At 46.5% G+C, this 27,684-nt stretch overlaps 1 protein-coding gene, 1 long non-coding RNA gene and 1 pseudogene across 2 annotated transcripts; all 3 read right to left on the bottom strand.

Annotated features, from left to right (window-relative positions):
- Window positions 1–9,615: 9,615 nt before the first annotated feature.
- On the bottom strand, window positions 9,616–12,424 carry LOC136487578 (CBL-interacting protein kinase 15-like). Its single transcript, XM_066484702.1, has 2 exons — window positions 12,279–12,424; window positions 9,616–11,495 (listed from the first exon to the last, which is right to left on the bottom strand). Exon 2 carries the CDS (start codon window positions 11,189–11,191, stop codon window positions 9,857–9,859), a length of 1,335 nt encoding a protein of 444 aa, XP_066340799.1. The 5' UTR covers window positions 11,192–11,495; window positions 12,279–12,424; the 3' UTR covers window positions 9,616–9,856.
- Window positions 12,425–21,261: 8,837 nt separating this feature from the next.
- Window positions 21,262–26,140, bottom strand: LOC136487373 (uncharacterized). Its single transcript, XR_010767234.1, has 3 exons — window positions 25,991–26,140; window positions 25,551–25,683; window positions 21,262–21,406 (listed from the first exon to the last, which is right to left on the bottom strand). It is a non-coding gene; the product is annotated as an uncharacterized lncRNA (long non-coding RNA).
- LOC136489901 (uncharacterized) lies at window positions 24,394–25,107 on the bottom strand (annotated as a pseudogene).
- Window positions 26,141–27,684: the final 1,544 nt, after the last annotated feature.

Genomic DNA, 27,684 nt, shown 5'->3' with positions numbered 1-27,684 from the left:
AACGTGTTCACATTATGCGTTATGCATGTTGGCACACGAAGGTAGACACGATAGAGCTCCACGTTGACAACATGTCAACTTCGGATCCATGAAGACCACGACCACATTCTCACCATCCTCGGATGCCACACACACCCAACCCTCGTCCACCGCCATCTCATCGGCACCCTAAAGCCACTTCGACTCTACCATTGTCCTCTTCCAATCGCTACCCCAGATGTGGTCCCTCAGCGCCACACCATCCTTCCACCACAAAGCCATTTCGTTGTTGGTACCACCACCCAGGAAGACGGTGAGGCGGCGGCTAGGCCCTTCCACCCTATGAGGGCTAGGGAGAGAGAAGAGGACTAAGAAATCCGACAACTCACCAAGTCCAACACTGAGAGAGATATCCTTTTGTGCCCCGCTTGTCCCGTGCAGGTCGGAGGCCAAGGTTCAGGAGGAGACACCTCCCTATATCGGATCCACACCCACCCTGGTCAAAAGGGCACCCCCACGTGATCATTGTTACTGAGTGGGTTGAAGCTTGAGGCAGCAGAGGAGACATTGGAGAGAGAGAGAGAGAGACACGCGCGCGCACACACACAGAGAGGGAGAGAGAGAGAGAGAGTTGATTGACTTCTGTTTGAGAAGTCTGCATGCACCTTTTAGCAATCAATTGCTTCTCCTTTTTGTCGCACTGATCCTAGAGCAGGCTGCGGAGCTAGCGGTGCATAGCAGGATAGAAATGGAAGACAAGAAAGTCAGTGGCGTCAGAAGAATATCCAGCCCCGCTCCTTCGACACCACGATGTGGAACATCCAGCTCCATGTCCAGTGTTTTGATTTGTCTTTTGTTTTTTCAACTGATGCACATTTCTGAATCTAATAATTCAGAGCTTCAGATCTTATATTAGACCAGCGGCATGAGTCTAATAATTCAGAGCTTCAGAGCTTATATTGCAGAGCTATATTTGCATTCCTGAGTTGATTCTTGCTTGCAGTAGATGGAAGTTATCACATTATCTGGATTAAACTCTTTGAGCTATTGGTTGTTAATGCAATACAGAGTTGGCCCCTGTCCCGTAACGGCGACTAGCTACGACGATGACGCAACAATGGTGACGCAGTAGCAACAGGATTAAGGCTCTGCGAGGGTCCTAATATTTCGTCATCCACGACATTGCCACTCCCAGGTTAGCTAAACCATCCATACACTTTTTGTCAACTTTACTTTTCTGCTGCAGTGAATAAATATTTGTTGTTTAAATTTTAATGCATATAAATAGCAGTCATGTCTGGCCAATACTATTATGTGTAGTTTGTGCTGACCTCAGTAGACGAGTGGTTAAATTTTGGGTACATCTCTCACAACGAAAAAAGAGTAAAACAAGGACACTATCTTCGTGCGACAAAAGCATCGCTACTGTCACACCTAATTTTAAGGATAAAATTGAATGCACAAAACTCGTGTGTGCCCAGGGATCAATCACACACACAAGCTGACAAATTACATAAAGTATCATCATGGTGTCTCTTACATCAGATTCATAATATAACATAGTCTTATACATCGCAGCGGAAAATAAAAAGATAACTCTCTCGTGGGGCTTCATTACAGGGAAGGTCAATTGGTTGACCACAAGCCTAAAAATCCTCAGAAAATTCCTCATACCCGTTGTCATCTGTTACCCATCCGGGATTTTTATCCAAATAAAGAAAATAAACAAGCGTAAGTACATCCCGTACTTAACAAGTTAACATGGGGTTATGAAGCTCAAAAGGGTTGACACTGATTTGCTGTAGTTAGCATTTTTAGTAAGTCAAGCTTTTAATATCAGGTGTTATCAAATTATGCTTAAGCTCCCATTTAATCCCATATGAACAGATATCAGGGTCAAGTGTATCATATATCGCCATAGAACATCTTAAATGATCATCAACAAGTAACCAGTTATTCTGTGAGTTTTCCGGGCCGCTCGTGACTGTGAGCACGGCTATTATAACAGTTTGTTACCCTCTGTAGAGGTGGTGCACATTCACCGCGAGTCGTGATTCCCATATGCCCGGGTTAATTACTCCCATGTCACTGCCAAGGTGAGCGGGCAGGGTACACTATGAAGCCATTTCATAGGTTTCTCTAACAAGTTAGGGCCGCTAGGTTTCCTCGGCAGACAGATTTAAGAACCCCACTTTCCTATGGCACATATCCATCACGGCTATACACATAGGAACAGAGGCAGCCCTATACCCAACGTGGCAAGCCCCTTTTGCGCCATAAAGGTAACCTCTAACTAGCTAGAAAAGGTCCTATTACTGAGCTAAAGTAAGAGCCATATGACTCTCCCGGTTGCACTGTCAGTCCCAGCTTTTGCGGACAGATAAGTCCTTATGGAGGGCCGGGAGCAACATGATCAAAAGTCATTTGCACCTTCGCCCTATAGAACAGTTGTTATAACTCATGTTATACTTTTAGTTGCATAGAATCATTCACCATCGTATAGATCATGTTTAGTTAGAGCACTAGCAATCTACCCATATGCAAATAACCCATAGGAGACAAGGAACAGGATAATCAATCACTTGGATGTCCTTACGGGTATCAAAATTAGACACATGCAGATGAATAATTAATAATGGTGAATAGGCATCAAGGTAAATCCCATGCTATACTTGCCTTGGTTCACAAACTCTTGCTAGTCGTCGAAGAATTCTTGGTCTCCAACGTTCTCCTCACCGTCTGAACGCGACCAACACGGCAACATACAACATTCCAAAGGCATTCATACAAAGCAAACATTCCTATAATTAGAACAGTACACCAACAGTATAGAAAACAAGATAAAATGTTTGTGAAAATAATCTACATCTCGCTACGATCACGTCAACGCGAAGTTCACGAAAAACGGAGCTAAAATGCGAAAGTTATGATTTAAACGGGATTTCCTATAGCAATATATTTAATTAAATCTAACCATAAAATTTAAAAGTTCCAAACTTAACTAACAGTGGTTCTAACATGTAGATTATGAAATTATAAAGCTAACGCGATTTGAATGGATCAATTCGGAGCTAAAACGACGATTTTATAAGCAAAACAGTTCAAATGGCATTTCTGTAAATACTAAAAACGTACTTTGAACTAAAACAGTTAACTTTACGCTTTCAAAACGAGAAAGCGTACACAGGGAAATACGCTAAGGACGGCGGGTTCTATTTTGGGAAAAGGGAGGGGCTCTTTAACAAATTCACCCGCGAAGGGGTATCGTCCATCCAGGGCCTTTGATCACGCGATGAACGGCTAGGATTAAATCAGGGGAGAGAGAACAAGGGGGCGGGGGGGGGGGGGGGGGGCTGGCCGGAACAGTGTTCCCGGCGGCCAGGCGCCATGGCCGACGGCGAGGACTCGTCGACGAGCTTGGTTCGGGGGCCATGGTCCACGGTTCGACGAACCGAGAGCACAGGGAGATGGAGGGGGAGCAGGCGAACACGTCCAGGCCAAAGAGGTGGCCGGAGGGTGCGGCCGTGGCGGCGGTCGCCATGGCCGGTGGCCAAGAGCTATCGGCGCATGCGGTTAGAGCCCTAGGGGCCACGAAACTCGAATTAAATGGCATGGGGAGGTAGAGGGGAGCATGGGGGGTCTCACAGCGGGGTAAATCAGGGTCGAAGATGGCTCGGGGAAGACGGGCGACGCGGACGGCGGATGACGATCCTCAGAGCTTCTCCGTGCGGCGGTGGCGGTCTCGGCAGCGCTCGGCGAATGCGAAGAAGAGGCAAAACTAGAGCGGGGGCGAGAGGGGGACGCGCGGGGGTTTGGCTTCGCTTAAAAAGAGGCCAGGGCGCGGGGAAGGGCGCTCCCACGACGCGCGAGGAGCGGGCGCGGTTGCGGCTTGACCGCCGCTAAGGTTGCAGGAGGAAGGTGGGGGAGCTGACAGGCGGGGCCGGGCGGTCAGCAGCTGGGCGCGGCGGTTGCTGAGGCGAGCAGCGCGGCTGCGGTTGAGCTGGCGCGGAGCTGGGCCGGCGCGGGGCTGGGCCGGCGCGGGGCGCCAGGGGGAGGCCGAGCCGGGCTGGCGCGGCTGCTCGGGCTAAAAACAGAGGAGGGGAGAAAGGAAAGAAATTTCCTTTTTCTTTTTCCAAACAAAATTTTCAAAAGCATTTTCAATTCAAATTTCAATTCTCTTTGAAATTTTTGATCAATACCAAACATTCACAAAATAATATGCAGCGACATGAATGCACATACATGTTACTATTTTATGATAAATTTTAATTTCATGAGAAATTTATTTATTTCTACATTTCATGAGCACAAAATACAGGATTAAATCCTTTTGAACCTATTTTCCAAAAGAGGAAATTTTGGGTGTTACAATTCGTCGCTCTACCGCTTTACAACAATAGCAACAACAACAACAAAGCCTTTAAGTCCCAAATAAAGTTGGGGTAGGCTAGAGTTGAAACCCAGCAGAAGCAATTAAGTCTCAAACAAGTCGGTCTGCCGCTTTACGTGCGAAAAAAACTTCCAACGCTCTCCTTCCTTCCCAGGTATGGAAAAAAATGGAATGTAAATCACACGCTCCTTCCTTCCGGATCCCTCAGCACCGCAGCAAACGTGTCACCCAGTGCCGTCAGGCCACGCCGTTGCCACCAGCCCGCATCCTCGCACCGCCGTCCAGACTTTGGTATACAATTTCTTTGTTGGAGCTTTTGTTGCGACTTGATAGTCAAGACTTTGGTTGGATAGGTCTTTTACCCATTAAGATCATTGTTCGGATAACTACTAGGTGTTCAATATTGTAGGAACCACAGAAGCAAGCTTTCTCCCATGCAAGGAGTGTTTCGTGAGCATTGGCTGTAAGAGATCAGACTGAGACTTGAAACTGAGACCTGAGGTATACATCCTGTCCCTTGAAAGTTGAAATAATCATCATTTCCTGTAATCTAAAACTAAGAATTGAAGTTACTCTGGTGGTTGTCTGATGATAATAAAGCCTCAACTTGATCATTGCAATGTTTTTTTTATATTGGCGAATTTATTTATTGATTTCCCAATTTTCGATATTGCAATATGTTCAAAGCTTGTATTCTTTGGAATGGTTTGTGTTTGTGAGTAAATCTACTAATGTACCTACCCATACACCCAAAATGGAAAAAGAACATGATTTTTAAATTATTTGTTTTAGTGAACTACAGAACCGGCTATCATATTCAATTAACACATGGAGTTGTGCTATAATGTCTATATGCTTCTTTAGACATTGTCGATGTTTGACCACCGATAGCCTACCACGGGGGTCCTCGGGGCAGTATGTTCGGGCTTCGGCGTATGCTGAACTCGACGGTGAACGTAAGAGACAGTCGATTTATCCTGGTTCGGACCCTCGATCTTTGATCGAGTAATAGCCCTATGTCCAGTCGGCATTAGCCTTTGCGTTGGATTGATCATAACGTGTTGTTCCAAAAGTCCCGTCTCTAGAAACCCTGCCCTCCCTTATATAGTCAGGAGGTCAGAATCCTAGTCGGTTTACAATGAGAGTTCCTAGTAGGATTATAGAATAATACTACTACTAAGATTACATGGGAAGAATCATAGTTAGACTAGATCTTCTCTCTTCCTTGCGGGGTATCCTATGGGTCCCGCATCGACAAGCCCCCGAGCACTTCATGGTTGAAATCTGGAAGCCTCGTCTTGTTCCTCTTGTCGAGTAGGAACAAGGGTCGTCCGAGTGCTTTCTTGAGTGAAACCATGTAGCACTTCTTTGGATCTTTGAGTGTTGTGTGCTTTTTGAAAAAAGTTCGTCCATCTGGGTGTAGCCCCCGAGCCTCTTGCTATTTGGAACAAGGAGCTGGAGGATCTTGTCTTGAAACTGTTCTGTTTCTTCGTTGAAGGTCAAAAAGAACTCGGATATGGCTCGGTCCGGGTTCTTTTTGTTTTAAGGTCTTGAAGTGGTTTGCCTTGAAGAAGTCTTTTCTGTGACGTGCGCTTTTTTGAAGAAAAAGTGCACTCACTGAGTGTAGCCCCCGAGCCTCTTGCTATTTGGAATAAAAAGTTGGAGGGTCTTAAATCTTGGTTGTTTGAAGAATTGAAAACCTTTTCTGTTGCAGCCCCCGAGCATACTTTCGGGTTCTTTTATTCAAAAAGAACTCGGATACAGGGTCTTGGCATATTCTCTGGTCATTTGCTTTTTGTCAGGTGTAGTTGCATGGTGGTAGTTGAGTATGAATGTTGTTTGTTCACGAGTTGCACATTGTTGGTATATTCTTTTGAATATGCTCGTTTTCGAGTACTGTTCCTTCACTTTTGAGTCCTCCATTATTGATTTCTATCTTTTCACTGTGTCCTTTGTTAGGCTTGTTTCGTTTGTGCTCCTGGTCCATGTGGACCGCTCCTTCAGTCTATAAATACCCTCCTGGAGTGCTGTTCTGATTCATTGAACATTTTGTTACCTGTTCTGAAGTCTCTGTAGTCATGAATATGGTAGTTTGTGAAGTAGAGCAGCCCCGAGCGTATTTTACAGTTCTTGTGTGTCTTGCTGTAGCTGGAGGGAGTCTTGTGAAAGGGATTAGAGGTAGGCTAATCCCGCAGCGGCATTATACTTGGAAGTACGTGACGGTAGTTGGAGGGAGTCTTGTGATGTGGGATGCGATCCTTCATCTGGCAGTTCTGGGTTGATCCTCGTCGCCTGCCCTGAGACTGTCCGGTGCAGATCAACACCATATTCAGCATCACATCGGACTTGGGTAGACAGATGCCTGCCGACCTTCTCTGCTCCATGTTGTCCCGCCGTGCTACTGATCTCCGCCTTGGATGCACTGCGTCTGTCCTTTGAAGAGCGCTTCTAGGGGGACCAATGGTGATCAAGGATGGCGAATCATGAATACTTCTCGAGTGTGAGTTGTTCTGTCATCGGCGTTGGTTTCCATACTATCAGAGTTGTTGATAACTTCAGTAGAGGCTTCAAGGTCACAGATTGAGTCTCCTTCTTGGTAGGGTAGAATTGCCGTTATCGTATTGTCGACTAGTTGGATTCCGCAATCCTCAGGAACGAAACCTGGCCAGTGGACAATGCAGTCTTGAGATGTTATAGTTAAGACGAGACCTTCCTGGGCTCCTCTCAGTGGCATTCTAAGCACCAGATTGGTGGATTCTTCGGGCCATGTCTGATAAGATGTCGCCATGTTGCGGAGATTGAACGGAAAAGGACCCATCTTCTTTAAAGTGCTCTGAGTGTACCCCGAGTTGCATTCTTGATAGGTGATGTCGTGTTCCGGAGCCCTATCGGAAAAGAACTCGGTTTTCCGAAAGAACTCTGATAAGACTCCGTCTCGGAAGCGGAACTTGAGTTTGAATCGGATGCGTGAAGCCGCGAAATCTGAGTCGGATCAGACATCGCGAGCTGCGCGAATCTTCCAGCAAGTTGATCTATCGTTGTCGCCGAAATGGAAAGGTCTTGATGGTGATCCGAATCTTCGAGGAGATGGCTTTGGAGCTTGCCATCGTCGCCTGCCTCGCAGATCCACGAACCGAAGATGAAGGTTGATCCCGTCGAGAAGATCATGTCGTTGAGGTCCGTCGAGCTCTCGGATGCAAATTCACCGAAAGCTCCTACCTGGCGCGCCAGCTGTCAATGTTTGACCACCGATAGCCTGCCACGGGGGTCCCCGGGGCAGCATGTTCGGGCTTCAGCGTATGCGGAACTCGACGGTTAACGCAAGAGACAGTCGATTTATCCTGGTTCGGACCCTCGATCTTTGATCGAGTAATAGCCCTATGTCCAGTCGGCGTTAGCCTTTGCGTTGGATTGATCGTAACGTGTTGTTCCAAAAGTCCCGTCTCTAGGAACCCTGCCCTCCCTTATATAGTCAAGAGGTCAGAATCCTAGTCGGTTTATAATGAAAGTTCCTAGTAGGATTACAGAATAATACTACTACTAAGATTACATGGGAAGAATCCTAGTTAGGCTAGATCTCCTCTCTTCCTTGCGGGGTATCCTGTGGGTCCCGCATCGACAGACATATGACAAGAATTGTGATAAATGTATATGACTGTGGTGACACTGGTACTTTGATAGGATAAAAGATTCAAAGTGACGAACAAGGTCATATTTTCTGCAATATTGAAACACGTTGCCTAAATCAGGTATGAACGTATCTATCATGAAAGAGACAATTTTCCGGACAGTCGTTTAAATTCAGAATTACGCATCATGTCAATTATATCAGAGCCAATCTCAACATATATTCATGTTTGCAAAAAGAGAGAGAGAGGGGGGGGGGGGGGGTTCATCTATTGATTTGTTGATTCTTGCACGCACATGGGACGAACAACACATATTTACAGCTCACAATTGTTCAACCATGTTGCTCGAAACTTGTACCTGTATGTGTTCGGATCTGCTATAAAATCTGGTATTGTGAAGCTAGCATGTAGCAAGACAACAATTCAACTTATGGGAAAAATATATTTGCTAGAGATGGTTTGTTCTAATAGGATTTTAGTTTATTGTGCACGCAAAGGTGCTTGTTGTTTTATCTGGGTGAGCACCTTTGGAACCTTCGGAGCTGTTAGTAACAGCTCTTTGTCCGATCCTTGGACATGGGACTGCAGTTTTTTAAGGAGGGTTTGCAGTTTAGAGATTACTAATTTTACTACTAACTTATGATCATGATCCAGCCAATGCAGTTGCTGTTCTGAGTTTTGAGTACCATAATATAGCCAATGCAGCCAATGCAGCAGTTTATTACATAATTATGCACAACTTGGCGTAGCGGTGATTGGTTGGCTAAAACTAATCGGATTGGATCGACGCTTGACCCACTTGGGAAGTCATTCCGGTGGTTGATTAGGAATGTGAAAAACGAGCTAGTGGATCTATCCTTAGTCCCATTTGATGGAGACGATTCTTTGGTTGATTAAGAATGTGAAAAACGAGCTAGTGGATCTATCCTTGGTCCCATTTGATGGAAACGAGTTCTTTTTTCGTGCAAGTGGACTAGTGGAGTTCAGACATTGCCTGAAGATTAAACTTACCAACATGTGATGTACGTTTCATCTTTTTATATGTTCTTTTGTGTGGTGTACATTTTACCTTGATTTCTTTGTCAGACTGTTTCTTTTAGCTACCTTACAATGAAAGTGGTAGCTCTACTTCATTCTTTGTCTAATTCCGACTTTTCCAAGTTATCGCTATTGATGAATATGGAGACTGATCAAGTGGTCAAGAGTTACTTGTTGATTCCCCACTTGAAAAGTTAATCTACTGGCAAGTAAGTTGAGATACAGAGCACAGCACCACCCGTTTGACATGTAAAACATTTTCTTAAAATTGTAGTTGGCAAACTCTGAGAGAAGAATTGAGAGCCTAAAAAGAACAAAGATAGGTTCTTTAGATTTTAGTGGGTTCAATCAATTTTAATCTCAAACATAATAAATAAAATATAAAGTATTCTTGAAGTAATGGAAAATCACTACTGGAAGTTCTTTCTGCTGTTATTATGTGCTGGAATGGCTAAAATCAAGGTGATTCCATATGCAAGTGATGAGGAGCTTATCTCTTGCAAATGTTTGGCACATTTCACCAAAAGAAGCTATTAGAGAAGTACATGAAAGCTCAATCTTTTTTAAAGGATCAAAGATTCAAAGGCAATTATTTCGTTATGGATAGGGACAACCATTACACATTACAGGACAGAAACAGTTTTCAGAATGGAACGACTGGACAACTCAGCCTCTCAACAATTATTGCGCAACGGAATGGTTCACAGAAAGAGAAAGAATGCAATTACTGAAAAAAGAACACACACATGTCGAACAGAATCACTCTGAGCTGAAAAAAATCTAACAAATTTTGGGAACAAAACTGAGACATCCAGAGGTACTACTCCTTTTGCTGTTGATCATCTCCATGCCAGGCCCAGACTATGTCCTTAAGTGCTGGCCGGATGTCCTCTTCCAACAGTTTCTGGTACTCAAGTGAATCACCGCCTGTTTGCTTCATCTCAATGAGATGGTAGGATGCCGTGATCTCAAATATTTCTGTGTCAAACTGAAGGACACCATTCCTTCCCTCCTTCCTCCCTTGAATCTTGACAACACCATTATCCTTCTTCCTTATCCTGAGATTCAGTGCTTTTGCAACATCTTCAAGCTTCGAGATGATGGTCGTGGCAGGCTTATCAGAAGTGAATCGTGTCTCCTTTTTGCACTCCTTTCTGATAAATAGACCAGAGAGGTCAAACCCTGTGGAGAAAGATATGATTTCAAAGGCATTTAAGTTTGTGACAGCCAGGGCCTTCACATCTTCATGAACATTCTTCTTGCGCCTCATAGCAAGTGCTGGAGCAGCATTTGTGGTGGCATTCTCACTTGGAATTTTCTCCTTTACTGTACGGGTCTCCCCAGGTCCTTTTCGGAACCAGGTAGACTCTTTTATCTTCTGGACTGAAATTCTTGTGTTTGGGTTGGGGTCCAGGATCTTGTACAACAGCTTCTTGAGTTTGTGTGAAAACCAACTGGGGCACCTGAAATCACCATTCTGTATCTTACGATACATCTCCATCAAGTTTGGTCCTTGGAAAGGAAGATAACCAGCAACAAGTACAAATAGAACAACTCCACAAGACCAGATGTCTGACTTTGCACCATCATAGCCTGTCTTGCTGATCACCTCTGGAGCTACATATGCTGGAGTTCCACAGGTGGTGTGGAGCAAGCCATCTTGCCTCTTCGACTCTGAAAGTGCGCTCAGTCCGAAATCTGAGACCTTCAGGTTCTCATCCTCATCCAACAGCAGGTTCTCAGGCTTCAAGTCCCGGTGATACACACCTCGGCTGTGGCAGTAATCCACAGCGCTAATGAGCTGCTGGAAGTACTTGTGTGCAACAGCCTCTGTGAGCTTGCCACTCTTCTCAATCTTGTCAAAGAGCTCGCCACCTTTCACATACTCCATGACGAAGTAGATCTTGTTTCGTGTCGCCATGACCTCATGAAGCTCAACAATGTTCTTATGAGCCACCAACCGCATCGTTGTGATCTCCCGCCTTATCTGCTCCGAAAGCCCGACCTTGAGCACTTTGTCCTTGTCCATCATCTTAATAGCAACACTATGGTTGGACTCAAGGTTCCTTGCATAGTGCACCTTGCCAAATGTGCCTTTCCCCAGCAGCCTCCCCAACTCATACCGCTTCATCAAAATCTTTCCTCTTGATTCCATATCTTTTCTTTCTTCAAAAGTATAAATCACGGGGCTACACTTTCGGCTGCCAATCAGGTGGACTGTACAAAGAGTTAGCCATCCTCCCCCATGTCATGATCCATGATGGTAAACAGTGTTCTTATGGCTTGGTCGTGTCGCAGTCTGAACGGCGTAGAATTGATGAAGGTCAGGTCATCAAGAGTTGAGCAGATCAGCAGCCCTTGCGGAGCAGCAAGGTCCTTGATGTTGCAACAGAAATCTCTTCTATGAAAGCACATCTTTCAGCATTCCCTGAGGCTTTAACTTGTTGTAATTTCTGTATCTGCTCAAGAGAAAAGAAACATTAGATTCAGCAATGAATGCATCAGGATATATATGCACAAAAGCCAACACCTTTTTGCTACCTAGGTACTGTAAGTAAGGACTAACCGACTAATAAGAACCAAATAAATGCTTCACAGTTCAAACAGAATGAAAAAAAGGACCTACTGTACTAAAGCAAACACGCTATGTGTGTATTAGCAATACAATATACAATGTTCCCTGCTGGAATGAGTAAGAAGATTCCAAATAGCGGGGAACAAATAAGATAAAACAGAGGTACTCTGCTTAAGAAACAAGGCCACATTAGTGAGGCATATCACCAGCACATCTGCACATGGCAATTCTAAAAAGAGTAAAGCCATCCATGGCAACCGTGACAAGATGCCAACTTTCTGAGTTCAACTATTCCGCATCTGACAAGGACTTTGCTCAGACTTCAGGGGACGCAAGTGGCGACGAAATTCTTCATCAGGGGGCAATAACCCAGCAAAAGTCTCGCCTTTACAAACCTAAACGCCTAGACGCCATAAGACTGCACTGCACGGACGCATACCTACCGGTGTCCAGACGAAATTGACGGCACAGGAGACAAGAACAGGCGCCTGAATTTTCCTAAACCTACCAGGATTACCAGGTGGAGCGCTAGATTCCTTGGACAACCAATGCCCTTCGCCTCCAATCTACACCGATTGCTAGCATACAGAGCGGCGTCGGCGTCGAACTAGTACTGAAATCTGAAACTGCAATGGGAGGCAGGGCAGGGAGACGGAGCTCTGCTCACCTTGCGACGGCGCGGCCGCTGACGGACGGTCGGAGAGGGAGAGGAGAGTGCGGGGGAGGCGACAAGATCAGAGCTTGCACTTTTTGGTTAGAACATGCCGCTGCTGCTGCCTGAGCTCCTCTGGGCAGGGAGGGGAAGGGGAGCTGGGGAGGGATGCGATGCGGGGACATTGAGGAGAGGCTCTTCTTATAGCAGGCGGAGCAGGGGTGAACAGGGTTAGCCGACTTAACCGCGTGGCTGATTTGACGGTAATGACCCTGGATGGCTGCAGCTGGCAGCTGTCTCGCGGCCGCGTTTCCTGCTCACCGCATCACAGCACCACCCGACCGGATATGCTTGCTAGCCGCTGCCATGATTGAGTTGGGGTTGGGAGTTGTTGGGACCAACAAGATCAACCAACTTGGCTGAGGCAGCTTCACAGGTGCTGCAACAGCTGCTAGCCACCCCCGTCTTTGTCTCCAATTCTATTTTTTTCCTTCTCCGCCCAACGTTAAGGAAGTTGTTAAGCTCTTTTTTTTTTCTTTCTATTTTTAAGCACAACTGATTAGTACTCACTCCGTCCCTCTTTAAGTCATTCTCGCATATCAAAGAGTTAAACATACTCAACTTTAAACAAACATATACGAGAGATTATTAATATTTATGATACGTAAAGATTAATCATTGAATATATTTTATAATATATTTATATGGAGATACAAGTGTTACATGTAGTTTTTGTAAGTACAGCCAAACTTAAAAAGTTATTTAACATGAAAATCTAGACACCTAAAAAGGAGGGAGGGAGTAGTGAATAGGAGGACTAAACCAGTGGCTGATGTGAGGATCTCATCCTTTTGCTGAGTCAGGTAGGGACTAGGGAGGGGGCAGGGCAACCTGTTCCATGGACCATGGACCATGGACCTTGGAATTGATTGGACCACTCTCCAGATGATTCATACCTATGTGGCGCATGGATCTTGTGTGGTGGCGATTCAGTAACCTTGTTTGTCTAGTAGGCATTGTGGGATCCTCGTTAGTTTGAACACCATCAGTAGGCAGTTGGCACGCCGACAAAACATGGCGCGTGTACAAAGCACATATTTGTCTGCTTATTTACTGGGATAATCGTGGTTTATTATATACTTACTTCCTAAGAGATATTAATGTCCATTGAGTTACTTCTAAAACCTGAAAAGCATCTCTTTTATTTCTGTTTGCACATCTCTCAATAATCCTACGTACGTTTTTCCTCGAAAGGACGGAAAATAGCACAAAAAAATATAATACGCTTCGTAACACGCTGTTATCTTTATCACAAATTATGTAATGATAAGGACAGCAGTCTCGTGTTGCGTAATACGCTGTTGTTATATATAGTAGTGTGTGTGAGAGAGACGATAACATAAATATAAATGGAACTCAATAATAGAGGCATGAGCTAGACAGATAAATGTACACGTTACTAGATGCTTGCAACGTCGTGTCGCCACATGCAGTAGCAAACACTCCACATATTCCAACTCTTCTAAAACGAAGAAAAAAAGGAGACACGCCGAGTCGGCGGAAGTCAGATTGAAGTGACCTGATGAAAGAAAAGATAGACGCGTGTTCAAGTGCCTTATAAGTCGTATTTTTTCAGCTAATAAATAGTATTTTTTTCTCATAATAAATCAGTCAATGGTACTTTCAGCCATAACTTATCAGCCAAGCGAACATGGAAGATAACTTTGTTACCATTTTATATTATGACATGCGTTATGCGTGGTAGAGTGAAATTAATTAAACGACACGACGTTTGGCCCTTGGTTACAGCATGATGACTTTTCATATCATGTGTCAACAATTCGTTCATCTATTGTATCTATCTCCCACGACTATAAAATGACTAAAGAGTGGACTTTTTTTTGTGCAACAATCAACTTCGTCCTGTCTCCTTCGCTTGCGAAAAAGGAAGGAAGAAACATCGCTTGTCACAATCCAGCGATCCCGCAGACCTGCACCCCTCGTGCCCCCCGCAGCGTCGCAGCGTGCCTCCGCCGCCTGCGACTGCCCTGCGCACCGCCCGCCGCTGCCCACGCAAGCCCCGAGGCCACCTTCCTGGCAGCGAAGCCGGCACGGCATCCCCACTGCGGAGGCCGCGCGACGTCCCGGCGACAGAGGACGCGCCACGTTCCTCGCCTCCCCCAGTCTCCTCCAGTACGACGCCGATGCCGCTACTGCGTTACATCGACGCGGACGCCGGCGCCGCTCTTGCATCCTGATCTGTGCCACCAACCATCCATGGCCACGACACCCTGCTGGTTGGCCGCCCGGCGCGCCTCCCCGGTACTGCGACGTTTGTCGACCTCCGAGATGCCAGAGCAACGGGCCTTCGTAGCCGCGAGATCTCCCTACGCGTTCATCGTCTCCATTGCCAGCACCGTCGCTTAGCGCACCCAGCCAGGCCAGCGGCAGTCCATCCAGTACGAAGGTAACCTCCTCATATCTGATCGGTTTCAGATCCCATGAGGAGATCCGGGGTTCATACTAATTTGTCCATGGGCAACCTTCGGCTACAGATCCACTAGTGGTTTGATGGTCGTTGCGAGTAGTGAGATTATTTGTGTTGCGTGTGGGGAAAGTAATGGGCAACCTTCGGCTACAGATCCACCAGTGGTTTGATGGTCGTTGCGAGTAGTGAGATTATTTGTGTTGCGTGTGGGGAAAGTAGTGATGTCTGTTGACGCATCTAATGTTGCAACTGATCTTATTGCTGAATTTGTGTTTAGGCTTACTGTTCATCATCTCAATAAAATTCGAGCAACGCTTGAACCATTTGCACTTCCATCGCATCTTGTAGTAGCTAAGCGATCATAACATTATGGCTGACCCTGTTTGCTTTACAGATTTGGAATACATTTTTGTACTGACATGCTATTTTGATGTACATTCTCTTTTCATTTCAGAATACAAGTTCCACTCCCACAACAGGATGGGCTTTGTGCGGTGGCATTTATGGATGATCACTATCCTGTATGGACTGCATTTTCTCTCCTGAATAAGGTACCAACCATTATTCCCGGGATTTGGATAGACAGTCCTCTTAAAGCCATTAACTTTAACTTGGGATGGAAATTTGGATAGACAGTTTGTATCTTTTCAGGGATGATAATATTTTATAAAATGATTGAAAAGTTACTGTGCCAGAAACTATATGCGTTCAAAAATTGGCCGATAATGATTGCTGGCAAATGAGTTAGTGACTTCTGTTTGAGAAGTCTGCATGCACCTTTTAGCAATCCTAGAGTAGGCCGTGGAGCCAGCAGTGCACAGCAGGATAGAAATGGAAGATAAGAAAGTCAGTGGCGTCGGAACCATGGAAGTCATCCTAGATTTCGATGAACATCCAGCCCCGCTCCTTCGACACCACGATGTGGAACATCCAGCCCCATGTCCAGTGTTTTGATTCGTCTTTTGTTTTTTCAACTGATGCACATTTCTGAATCTAATAATTCAGTCTTATATTGTACCAGCGGCATGAGTCTAATAATTCAGAGCTTCGGAGCTTATATTGCAGAGCTATATTTGCATTCCTGAGTGGATTCTTGCTTGCACTAGATGGAAGTTATCACATTATCTGGATTAAACTCTGAGCTATTGGTTGTTAATGCAATACAGAGTTGGCCCCAGTAGTCCCGTAACGCCGACTACGACGATGACGCAACAGTGGTGATGCAGCAGCAACAGGATTAAGGCTGGCCGCGAGGGTCCTAATATTTCGTCATCCACGACATTGCCACTCCTAGGTTAGCTGAACCATCCATACACTTTTTGTCAACTTTACTTTTCTGCTGCAGTGAATAAATATTTGTTGTTTAAATTTTGACGCATATAAATAGCAGTCATGTCTGGCCAATACTATTATGTGTAGTTTGTGCTGACCTCAGTAGACGAGTGGTTAAATTTTGTGTACATCTCTCACAACTAAAAAGAGTAAAACAAGAACACTATCTTCGCGTGACAAAAGCATCGCTATGTCGGTCTGTCGCTTTACAACAACAACAACAAAGCCTTTAAGTCCCAAACAAGTTAGGATAGGCCAGAGTTGAAACCCAGCAGAAGCAATTAAGTCCCAAACAAGTCGGTCTGCCGCTTTATGTGCGAAAAAACTTCCAACGCTCTCCTTCCTTCCCAGGTACGGAAAAAATGGAATGTCAATCACGCGCTCCTTCCTTCTGGATCCCTCAGCACCGCAGCAAACGCGTCGCCCAATGCCGTCAGGCCACGCCGCCGCCACCAGCCCGCATCCTCGCACCGCCATCCAGACTTGTATACTATTTCTTTGTTGAAGCTTTTGCTGCGACTTGATAGTCAAGACTTTGGTTGGATAGGTCTTTTACCCATTAAGATCATTGTTGGGATAACTACTAGGTGTTCAATATTGCAGGAACCACAGAAGCAAGCTTTCTCCCATGCAAGGAGTGTTTCATGAGCATTGGCTATAAGAGATCAGACTGAGACTTGAAACTGAGACCTGAGGTATACATCCTGTCCCTTGAAAGTTGAAATATTCATCATTTCCTGTAATCTAAAACTAAGAGTTGAAGTTACTCTGGTGGTTGTCTGATGATAATAAAGCCTCAACTTGATCATTGCAATGTTTTTTTATATTGGCGAATTTATTTACTGATTTCCCAATTTTCGATATTGCAATATGTTCAAAGCTTGTATTCTTTGGAAAGGTTTGTGTTTGTGAGTAAATCTGCTAATGTACCTACCCATACACCCAAAATGGAAAAAGGACATGATTTTTAAATTATTTGTTTTAGTGAACTACAGAACCAGCTATCAAATTCAATTAACACATGGAGTTGTGCTATAATTTGTATATGCTTCTTTAAACATATGACAAGAATTGTGATAAATGTATATGACTGTGGTGACACTGGTAGTTTGACAGGATAAAAGATTCAAAGTGATGAACAAGGTCATAGTTTCTGCAATATTGAAATACGTCGCCTAAATCAGGTATGAACGTATCTATCATGAAAGAGACAATTTTCCGGACAGTCGTTTAAATTTAGAATTAAGCATCATGTCAATTATATCAAAGCCAATCTCAACATATATTCATGTTTGCAAAAGAGAGAGAGAGAGGTTTCATCTATTGATTTGTTGATTCTTGCACGCACATGGGACGAACAACACATATTTACAGCTCATAATTGTTCAACCATGCTGCTCGAAACTTGTACCTGTATGTGTTCGGATCTGCTATAAAATCTGGTATTGTGAAGCTAGCATGTAGCAAGGCAACAATTCAGCTTATGGGAAAAATATATTTGCTAGAGATGGTTTGTTCTAATAGGATTTCAGTTTATTGTGCACGCAAAAGTGCTTGTTGTTTTATCTGGGTGAGCACCTTTGGAACCTTCGGAGCTGTTAGTAACAACTCTTTGTCCAATACTTGGACATGGGACTACAGTTTTTTAAGGAGGGTTTGCAGTTTAGAGAATATTAATTTTACTACTAACTTATGATCATGATCCAGCCAATGCAGTTGTTGTTCTGACTTTTGAGCACCATAATATAAGGATACAGGAGTACTGTATGTTAATTGATTTTTTTTCGGTGCCATTCAGTGCTTTAATGTTTTCTACCAAGTAATCATGAATGATTCTCTAGACTGCATCTTACTGTTGTAGGAAACTAGAGAAGGTAGTGAAGTTAGGCAAGCTGAACTTTTCTATTGATAAAATGACACTCCGTGGACTATCTACGGCTTCACGATGTTTTGCCATATCAATAAAACTGAGGTTTTCTCGTTTGATTGTAATAAACAGTTTCCAATTAATTTCTGTTCTCCTAATTGAAGCACTCTGCACTAGCATTTTATCTAATGATCATCTTCTGCTAATGATGAATCAATGCAATTAATTAACTACAATTGTTTCTCAGCTGTGATATAATTAATTATTTTAATTACCAAACGACACAACTGCAGACGCCCTCTTTGCCGAGTGCTGGGGGCACTCGGCAAAGCCAGCCAAGCACTCGGCAAAGGCTTTGCCGAGTGCCGCACTCGGCAAAGGTCTCTCGGCAAAGATTTTGTCGGCAAAAATTTCTTTGCCGAGTGCCAAAAATCGACACTCGGCAAAGTCTTTGCCGAGTGCCAAGCCCGCACTCGGCAAAAAAATAACTGCCGTCAACATTTGACGCCGGCTTTGCCGAGTGCCTAGGGACTGGCACTCGGCAAAATTTAAATTTTTGCCGAGAGCCAGGGCTGAGCACTCGGCAAAGAAACAATTTTTTTTTTTTAAAAATCTTTTTAAAAATAGTCTTTACCGAGTGGTACCATCTGGCACTCGGCAAAATTGACCTCTTTGCCGAGTGCCAGGCTGTGGCACTCGGCAAAATTGACCTCTTTGCCGAGTGCCAGGCTGTGGCACTCGGCAAAATTGACCTCTTTGCCGAGTGCCAGGCTGTGGCACTCGGCAAAATTGACCTCTTTGCCGAGTGCCAGGCTGTGGCACTCGACAAAACTAGGGAAGTGGCTGTTTTTACAACATTTTTTTCCAGCTTTGCCGAGTGCCACACCCCTGGCACTCGGCAAAGACTTCTTTGCTGAGTGTTGGCACTCGGCAAAGCTGGGAAATTTGCAATTTTTTTTTGTTTGTTGCTTTCCTTCGAAAGCAAACACGCAAAACTCATATATAATACATGAGACAGCACACAGGCATTTAGCATCACACAAAACGCATACATAATCCATAATACATCACAAGCACATCCAACATCCATCACAAGCACATCCTCCTGCATAATCCATCACATGCACATCCAATGTGCAAATCCATGACAACATCTAAGAAGTCTTTATCCAACACAAGTCCTAGATCAAGAAAAGTCAATGAAACATGAAGGGGCACCACCTACTGCCACTGATCCCAATGGGAGCCTGAAGGGGCACCTCCGTGCGGTGGTGGACCTGTCCAGCCGGGGTGTGTGTGCTGAGGCGAAGGAGTCGGGTTCGAACCCGACGACTGTTGCACAAAGGAGAATTGAATTCATTAGTATCTACACAAGCTAAAGGACTTGATCAACCATATATATATACTCACCGGAGTGCCTAGAGCCAGAGGAGTAGGAGGCACAACTGGAGTGAGCAGCGACTGGGGCACCACCACACCCGGGAGAGTGGTGCCGAGGCTCGACATGAATGAGAACATGTCCTGCATCCTCTGCGCCTCGGCCGCCCTCTGGGCCCTCAGGACCTCCCACTCGGCCCTCTCGGCCTCCCTCTGGGCCCTCTCCCTCTCCCTCTCGACCCTCTCGGCCTCCCTCTCGGCCTCCATCCTCTCCATAGTGGCCTGCAATATTCAATCACCAACGTTTAAACAATGCAAATGCAAGGTACATGTGTAAAAGTAATGAACGGCGAATGAAATAGAACTAACCTGGAGTGCCGCCATCTGCTGCAGTGTGCTCGCCTGCCGAGGTCGAATGGGGACGGAGGAGCTCGTGCTCTGTGCTCGGATCTGGACGAGGTTGGGCACAGAGGTTGAGTCGACCATGTTGGAGGCCATCCAGTACCAGCCGTGCTGCTTCCCTCCTCCAAGCCTCATCACGAGGTCGGTATCAAGGGGCTAGGTGGCGGGGTCGAAGTCCTCCCCATGCCGCTCGCGGGCCGCCGAGGCGTAGTCGGTGAGCTTGCTGTGGACGCTTGTGTTGCTGTACGCCTCGGGCTCGTCCTCCGGGTTGTAGACGGTGTCCGGGGCTGTCGCCTTGCCCTTGTGTGCCATGGCGTACGCCATGAACTCGTTGCATTCCTGGCCATCATGCGACTGGGACTGCGAGGAAAACACAAAGACGATTAGAAGTAATGAGAATTGAGCGTTAGAACAAATAAATAAATAAGTGCATAGCGTGTACCCAGGCCTGGGCGTACGAACTGAGGGGCTGGTTGCCTTGGTGGTGCACTGGCCCACCCATCTGCAGGCGGCACTCCCGACGGAGGGCGTGCCTCTCCCTCCACTCATCGGAGACCCACTTGTCCATGATGGCCACCCAACAGTCTCTGTGCCTGGCGCACCAAGAAGGACACATCTACATGCCATCAAGTATTGTATTAGAAATGTTAGAATATAAAATGAAGGCTACCTATTCTTCATGGAATGAGTCAGTAACAATGTTTTATAACTTACTACGAGGTACTGCTCCCTGGTGAGTGTCATGATCCTGGCCTCGCTCTTCCTCGGGTACTGACCAAGGACGTCGCACGAGTGGTTGATGTGGCACTGCAGCCTCGCCTCGTAGTATAGGTCCATGACTTGGCCCCTGCATGCCCTGTCCTGCACCTTCGTCACCTAGGCGGGGTCATGCCCCTCCTCCAACGTGAAGAAGTCCTGCATATAGACATCATGTGTCCTTTCATTATTTCAAGAACGTCTAATGATTCCATAGTATTGAGCAATGTAGTGTGATGTAGACTCACCCAGAACTCACGCCTGATCCGCTCCTGTACGGTGCCGTACACGGCGTCCACGACGGAGTTGAAGTGGTCCCACGTCCAGGGAGGCGACTCAACCTGGGCGTGGGTGACCAAACCAGGGTAGTGCAGGCGGATCAGGCCACCGAGGATCCCATTGCACTGCCGATGATCGCCCCCGGACACAAGTTCCCAGTTCCTACAGGAGTCAGTAAGAAGAATTGTTAGTCTGCAGTTCGGTTTTTAGCATATGAACAAGAAGAGATGCAAAATGAACGGATACTTGTCGCCCTTGGGACGAATCACCGGCCTCCTCTGAAATGGGATCGGCCGCGTCGGGAGCTGCGAGGACCCACGCAAGTACAGTGCCGATGAGGTGCTCGAAGTGGAACCCCCCGCCACCCCCCAGAGGAAGTGTCACCCCCCGCCACCCCCCAGAGGAAGTGTCACCCCCTCCTGTCTGGGGGGCCAGCTGCTGGTCCTCGTCATCAGTGGTCGTCGTCTGGTCCTCCTCGGGCGGGGGGACGGCAGACGACTGCACCGCCCTCCTCGGACGGCCGCGGGGGCGGCGGGCCGGACGGCTCCTCGCCGATGCCTCCGCCTCCGCCTCCTGAGTCGTCCTCGCATAGAGCGAGTTGCAGGTCCGGGTCCGCCTTCCGCCCGACATTTTGTCGAGTGCCTGCAAATACAAAGAGTAAACCAGTTAGCACAATATAGATAAATATAGAGATGCAAAATGAACGAAACATAACTAGAAAATAATAATAATATAGTATTACATGAATTAGAAATAATCTTCAGGATCGGCAGCGGCTGGATCATAAGTGTCGTCATCACTAGCAATATTGTCTAACATTTCCGCCTCATCTCCATCGTTGTCATCAATGGCAACGCCAAACCGTAATCGCTCAAGCAGTGCTAAGTCTTTGGCATTTTGCACCTCTTCTCCATCGTCCTCATCTCCATCGTCCTCATCAATGTCATTGTCTACTTCCATGCCCATCAGCGAAAACATGTCTATGTGAAACATGCCATCTAGCCCCTCGAGTTGATAGAACTCCCCTGTATATGTGTTTGGGTCAAAGTTGTAATCCTCATCGTTTGGGACAGGCACTTTGCCATGCGGTGATACCAACTGCGCAAGGTACCAACCCTCAAGAGTGGGATCTTTTTGGCACGCCCATGGAAGATAATAAACTTGCGTGGCCTGTTGAGCCACAATATAGACATCGTCTCCTTGATAGAGGGAATCTTGTCGAATTTCAACTTGTCCAATCTCAGGGGCTCTTCTCATGACATTGGGATCGAACCAATGGCATTTGAATACGACTGGCTTATGACCTCCGCGAAGCTCAAAGTTGAGCTCGTATATTTCTTCGACTATGCCGTAGTAGTCGCGGTCATCGGTGCCGGGCGTACGAACTCCAGTATTCGTGGTTTTTCGATTGGGCCGACTAAGCTCATGGCTTCTTGTGTGGAAGCGATAGCCATTCACATCATATACGGTGAATGACTTGACCCTATAGGGGAAGCCTTTGACAACCTGTTTCAACTCTTCATCCATTTCCGCATCCGTGTGTGCCTATAAGGTGAGGGCGGATAGATCATTACTCGCTCGTAGGAGCAAAGTGGGATGTCACAGATGGAATGATGTAAATTGGATGGTACCTTCTTTTCGAACCATGAAATGAAATCGGGCACACCACCTTTGAGAAGACTATCTTGTTCTTGAGGGGAAGGATCCCTATTTCCTGTCCAGTATGTATTCAGAAATTCCCTGAAAAAGCAAGAGACAAGGGGGTTGGATAGATAGACGATAGTGACGGCGTATGTAACAAGCTCATTGAGAACTTACTGCACATAAGGGTTCACTTCGTCAAGGTTCAACAACACATACAACATGATAGTGCGCCACTCATCATTCCGCAAGGTCTTGGTGCTCGAAGCGCTTGCCCTGCCAAGTTGACCTTTGAAAAGGCTGAGATTTGATGACCTCTCGTCGGTGTTGTAACGAGGGATTGGATTGTGCATGCTGGGAAGGCTATCCTTATAGTATGATGTTGTGAAGTTTGATACCTCCTCAAGAATGAATGCCTCTGCCATGGATGCCTCAATTCTGGCTTTATTTCTACACTTTTTCCGAAGAACCTTTAGACATCTCTCGATTGAATAGCACCAACGGGCTTGCACGGCCCCCCCCATTCATGCCTCGTGAGGCAGGTGCAAAATCAGATGCTGCATTGAGAGGAAGAAGCCGGGTGGGAAGATCTTCTCTATCTTACAGAGCAACACAGGTGCTACTTTCTCTAAGTCATCAATCACGGCCCGAGATAGCTCCTTGGCACAAAGCTGGCGGAAGAAATAGCTCAACTCTGCCAGGACGCGCCACACATGCTCGGGGATGAAACCTCTGGTCATCGCTGGAAGGAGCCGCTCAATCCATATGTGGAAGTCATGACTCTTCATCCCTAACACTCGGCAAGTGGACACGTTCACTCCCCTCCTCAGATTCACCGCATACCCATCAGGGAACATTAACGACTGAACCCACTGACATACTTCCCTCCTTTGGTCCTTCTTCAAAACGAAATCGACCGAAGTCCTTTTCCATTTCTTGCCAGGCACGGGAGTCTTCATCACTTGCTTTGGTCTATCGCACAGTGCTGCCAGGTCCACTCTTGCCTTAACATTGTCCTTTGACTTTTCTATGTCCATGAGTGTTCCCCAAAGCGCCTCGGCGATATTCTTCTCTGTGTGCATTAAATCAATGTTGTGTGGAAGAAGAAGATCGTTGAAATAGGGAAGCCTAGTCAAGCCCGATTTATAAGTCCACATGTGGTACTGACCATATCCATCAAAACGATCTTTCTCTTTATCAACTTTGAGAGCCTCTATCTTAGCGTGGATCTTGGCAGCGGTCATCATCTGAGGTGCAGGATCGGTGACTTCAACACCTTTTGTGAAGTTCTTGATGTCTCGTCTGAATGGATGGTCAAGGGAGAGGAACTGACGATGTTGGTCGAACGAAGAAAACTTGCCACCACTCTTCAGCCAAGTGAACCTCACACCTGCCTTACATATTAGGCATGGGAACTTCCCGTGAACACACCACCCACAGAATAGGCCATACGCCAGGAAGTCATGCAGGGAGTAGTGGTACCACACATGCATTGTGAAGTTTCTCTTTGTAGCTCGGTCGTATGTCAGTACCCCCTTTTCCCAAGCATCGATCAAATCATCGAACACAGGCTCCATGAACACACCCATATTATTCCCCGGATGTCCAGGAATTATCAGCGACAAAAATACGTTCTTGGGTTGAAAGATGACATCGGGGGGGAGATTCAGGGGTATCACGAACATGGGCCAACAAGTGTATGGGGCCGTGGACAATCCATACGGGTTGAACCCATCTGTTGCCAACGCTACACGTACATTGCGAGCCTCCTCAGCTTTAACACGATGTATGCCATCGAAATGGGTCCAGGCATTGCCATCCGATGGGTGTACCATCTTGTCCGGATTGTACCTTTTGCCATTTTTGTGCCATGTCATCTGTTTCACGGACTCCTCTGTCATGTACAGCCGTTGGATCCTCGGTATGAAAGGAAGGTACCGTAGGACCTTCATAGGGATACTCAGCTGTTCCTTCTTGCCATCACTAGTGTCGACCTCCAGGTACCTAGAGGATTTGCACTTTGGACAGTGCGTTGCTCCCTCGTGATCTTTCCTAAAAAGGACGCATCCATTCGGACAAGCATGGATCTGCTCATACGGCATCTTAAGTGCACGAAGAAGTTTCTATGACTCGTACAAGTTCTTCGGCAGGATGTGATCCTCCGGAAGCAGGGATCCAAAAACTACCAACATACCATCGAAGTTGTCCCGACTCATGCTAAACTGCGACTTCAACCCCATGATGCATCCAATTGCATCCAGCTACGATACCGTTGTCTTTTCGTGCAAGGGCTTCTGCGCTGAAGACAACATATCATAGAATGTCTTTGCGCTTTCCTCTGGCTTCTCCTCCAATCCTTCACCGAACCGTGCCTGCTGAATGTCATCCATCCAGTCTGCTACCCCGCCATCTCCATCATAATCCTCGAGACGCTGTCTCACCACCTCCTCTCTAATACGATCGGCTTCACCATGGTGGATCCAGCGGGTATAGTTTGCCGTGAATCCATACTTGATAAGATCTTCCCCCACGAGCCTCTTAATTTTTCTTTTCTTGTTGCCACATCTGCTGCACGGACATGGCATCTGGGCTGACCCTTTAGCAGCCTCACCAAATGCATGCTCCAGGAAAGCATTGGTCTTGGTCATCCATTCTGGGGTCATACTTGTGTGGCCCGTGTACATCCACTCACGGTTATCCATCCTCTGGCATATGGATATGTAAGCGAGTAATAAAAACTGCAGGTAAATCCACAAGGCTGTTCCTACTATACATCTAATAGGTGAAGGATAGGTCCTAATCCCACCCGAGGATGCGTAGATGAGGTTGGCTTCCATGGTCCGCTCCTATCCAAGATAGAATTTCAGCAGCACCTCCCTGCTGTTCTCCCGATACACATCCTAGCAGAGAGATTATGTATTAGGAGAACAACGAGGAGGTGGTGCCGAAACTCTGTCTTGGACAGGAGCGGGCCACGGAAACCAACCCATCTACGCATCCGCGGGCTGTCCAAAAAACATGGACAATCTGAAACAGGTACGAAATTTGGTATCCAAAGATCTGCATACCAACGACCGTATCGCTTTCGGACGGGAGACGCCTAACTGGGGTTACACGAGATACAAGTATGCAAGATGGGTTATACCTAGGGTGTCGGTGAGGTCAGGCTAGTGGGGCGGTGGCGAGTCGCTGCAGTGGCGAGGCGACGCAGTGCAGGCAGAACCGCAATGCCAACGAAGACGATCGGGGTCACCGAGTGCCTCCCAACGGTCCTCGTCCTGCAAAGAAAAGGCAAATGGTTAGACTCCATTGAAAATTTCGGCAGCACCTCCCCTGCACGGAGGGGTTCCCAAAACCTGCAGAAAACATTGGCACGAAGGCCAACAACCACATGTATACCAAACATAGGCACGAAGGCCATCAACCACATACATACAACAATAACTACTACTAACACTAAAACTATGAACAACAACTACAACTACTACTGTCACTACGACTTACTAACTAATACTAACACTACTAATTAACTACTACTACTACTAACACTACTACTTACTAACTAATATTAACATTAGGGCATACCTTGCCAGCGAGAATGCGAAGACCGAGGGCCGGCGACGACAACGGGGACGACCGCTACGGCGTGAGGGTCGACGAACCGAGGCGGCACCTTTCTTCTCCTCTTCTCCTCTTCTCCCCTTCTCCTTCTCTCCTCCCTTCTCTTTCTTCTTCTTCCTCCTCCCCTTCTTCTCCTTCCTGCTTTCCTTCCTCCTCTTCCTCCTACCTCCTCCTCCTTCCTACAGCGGGCGCGCGGGCGCGGCGGGCGCGGGGCCGGAGGCGCGCGGGCACGGCGGGCGCGGGGCCAAGGCGTGCGGGCCGGGGAGCCGATGGGGCGGGTGCGCGGGGAGGCACGGCGGGCGTGGGGCCGGAGGAGCGCGGGCGCGGCAGGCGCGGGGCCGAGGCGCGCGGGCGCGCGGGCCAGTGAGCCGGCGGGACATGTCCTGGTTTGTGAACACCATACGTGATGACGTCCTCCAAACGTTTTTAAATTTTTACCACCGCATATGCATGTGATATCACGACATCTCGCCAAGTTTCATGATTTTCGGGATTCGTTTGAATTTTATAGAATTAAATAACCACTCGCACGCAAGTTCGCGACGTTGCCCCGTGAGCACGTTGATCGAAATTTGGAGACAGTTCCTAGATTTAGCATAAAGTGACACTAACAAACAAGAATAACATTTTTGGAATGGATCAAAACTATTATTCGATGCACCTACAGTTCAAACCTACATTTTCCGGAAAATTGCAAGAAAACGAAATAAAGTGAAGAAATATAGCAAACAGCAATGAAATTGTGCCAAATTTGAACATGTTGTTCATGGTTCAAATACAAATCTAAGAAAAAAAGTTGGTGGCAAAAAACAAAAAAAAAATTTATTTTGCCGAGTGCCAAGGTTTGGCACTCGGCAAAGTGAATATTTTGCCGAGTGCTAGCCCTAGGCACTCGGCAAAGCCAATATTTTGCCGAGTGCTAAACAGAAGGCACTCGGCAAAGAGGCCGGCGTTGGGTACCGTTATCCCCGGGCGCCTCTTTGCCGAATGCCCAACTTTGCCGAGTGTCTGGCACTGGGCAAAGTTTGGCTTTGCCGAGTGCCTTATTTTGCTGAATGCCAGACACTCGGCAAAGCCCTATTTGCCGAGTGCCAAGTTTCGCCGAGTGCGGCACTCGGCAAAGGTGGCCTTTGCCGAGTGCCCGATATTTGGCACTCGGCAAAGATTTGAGCACTGGGCAAAGTCCCGGTTTCCTGTAGTGCGAGCATGGATGCATTCTGCAGGTGGGTCTTCATTGGTGTCAGCGGCGTGCATGACCCCATGGTGTCACCGATGTGGTGCATGTTTGATAATTCTAGGGAACGTGGTTCTGTGGATTCCCTCTACAACGGGTGGGTGTTCTCAATGTCAATCTATGTTTCAGATTTTTTAGATCTCATTTATTTTATGAAGTTTCCACGGTTAATGTATGGTGTAAAGGAATTAGACGTTTATAATTTTCATTTATTTTTTTCATGAACCTTGCCTTTTGGATTAAATGTCACTTTAATGTCGGTATTTAATTTTACAGTATTGTTATCTTATCGTGCGATCCGTGTATTTTTAGAACAAAAGTTTAGATGTCCTGTAGCAACGCACGGGCACGATACTAGTAGAAACTAAAATGAAAAGTCCTAAAGGTACTAAAAGTATATCTAGTATGCTCAAAAACTTTAGAA

Source organism: Miscanthus floridulus, chromosome 10, assembly GCF_019320115.1.
Source record: "Miscanthus floridulus cultivar M001 chromosome 10, ASM1932011v1, whole genome shotgun sequence".
NCBI lineage: Eukaryota > Viridiplantae > Streptophyta > Magnoliopsida > Poales > Poaceae > Miscanthus > Miscanthus floridulus.
This window is presented reverse-complemented; position numbering and strand designations above follow the sequence as displayed.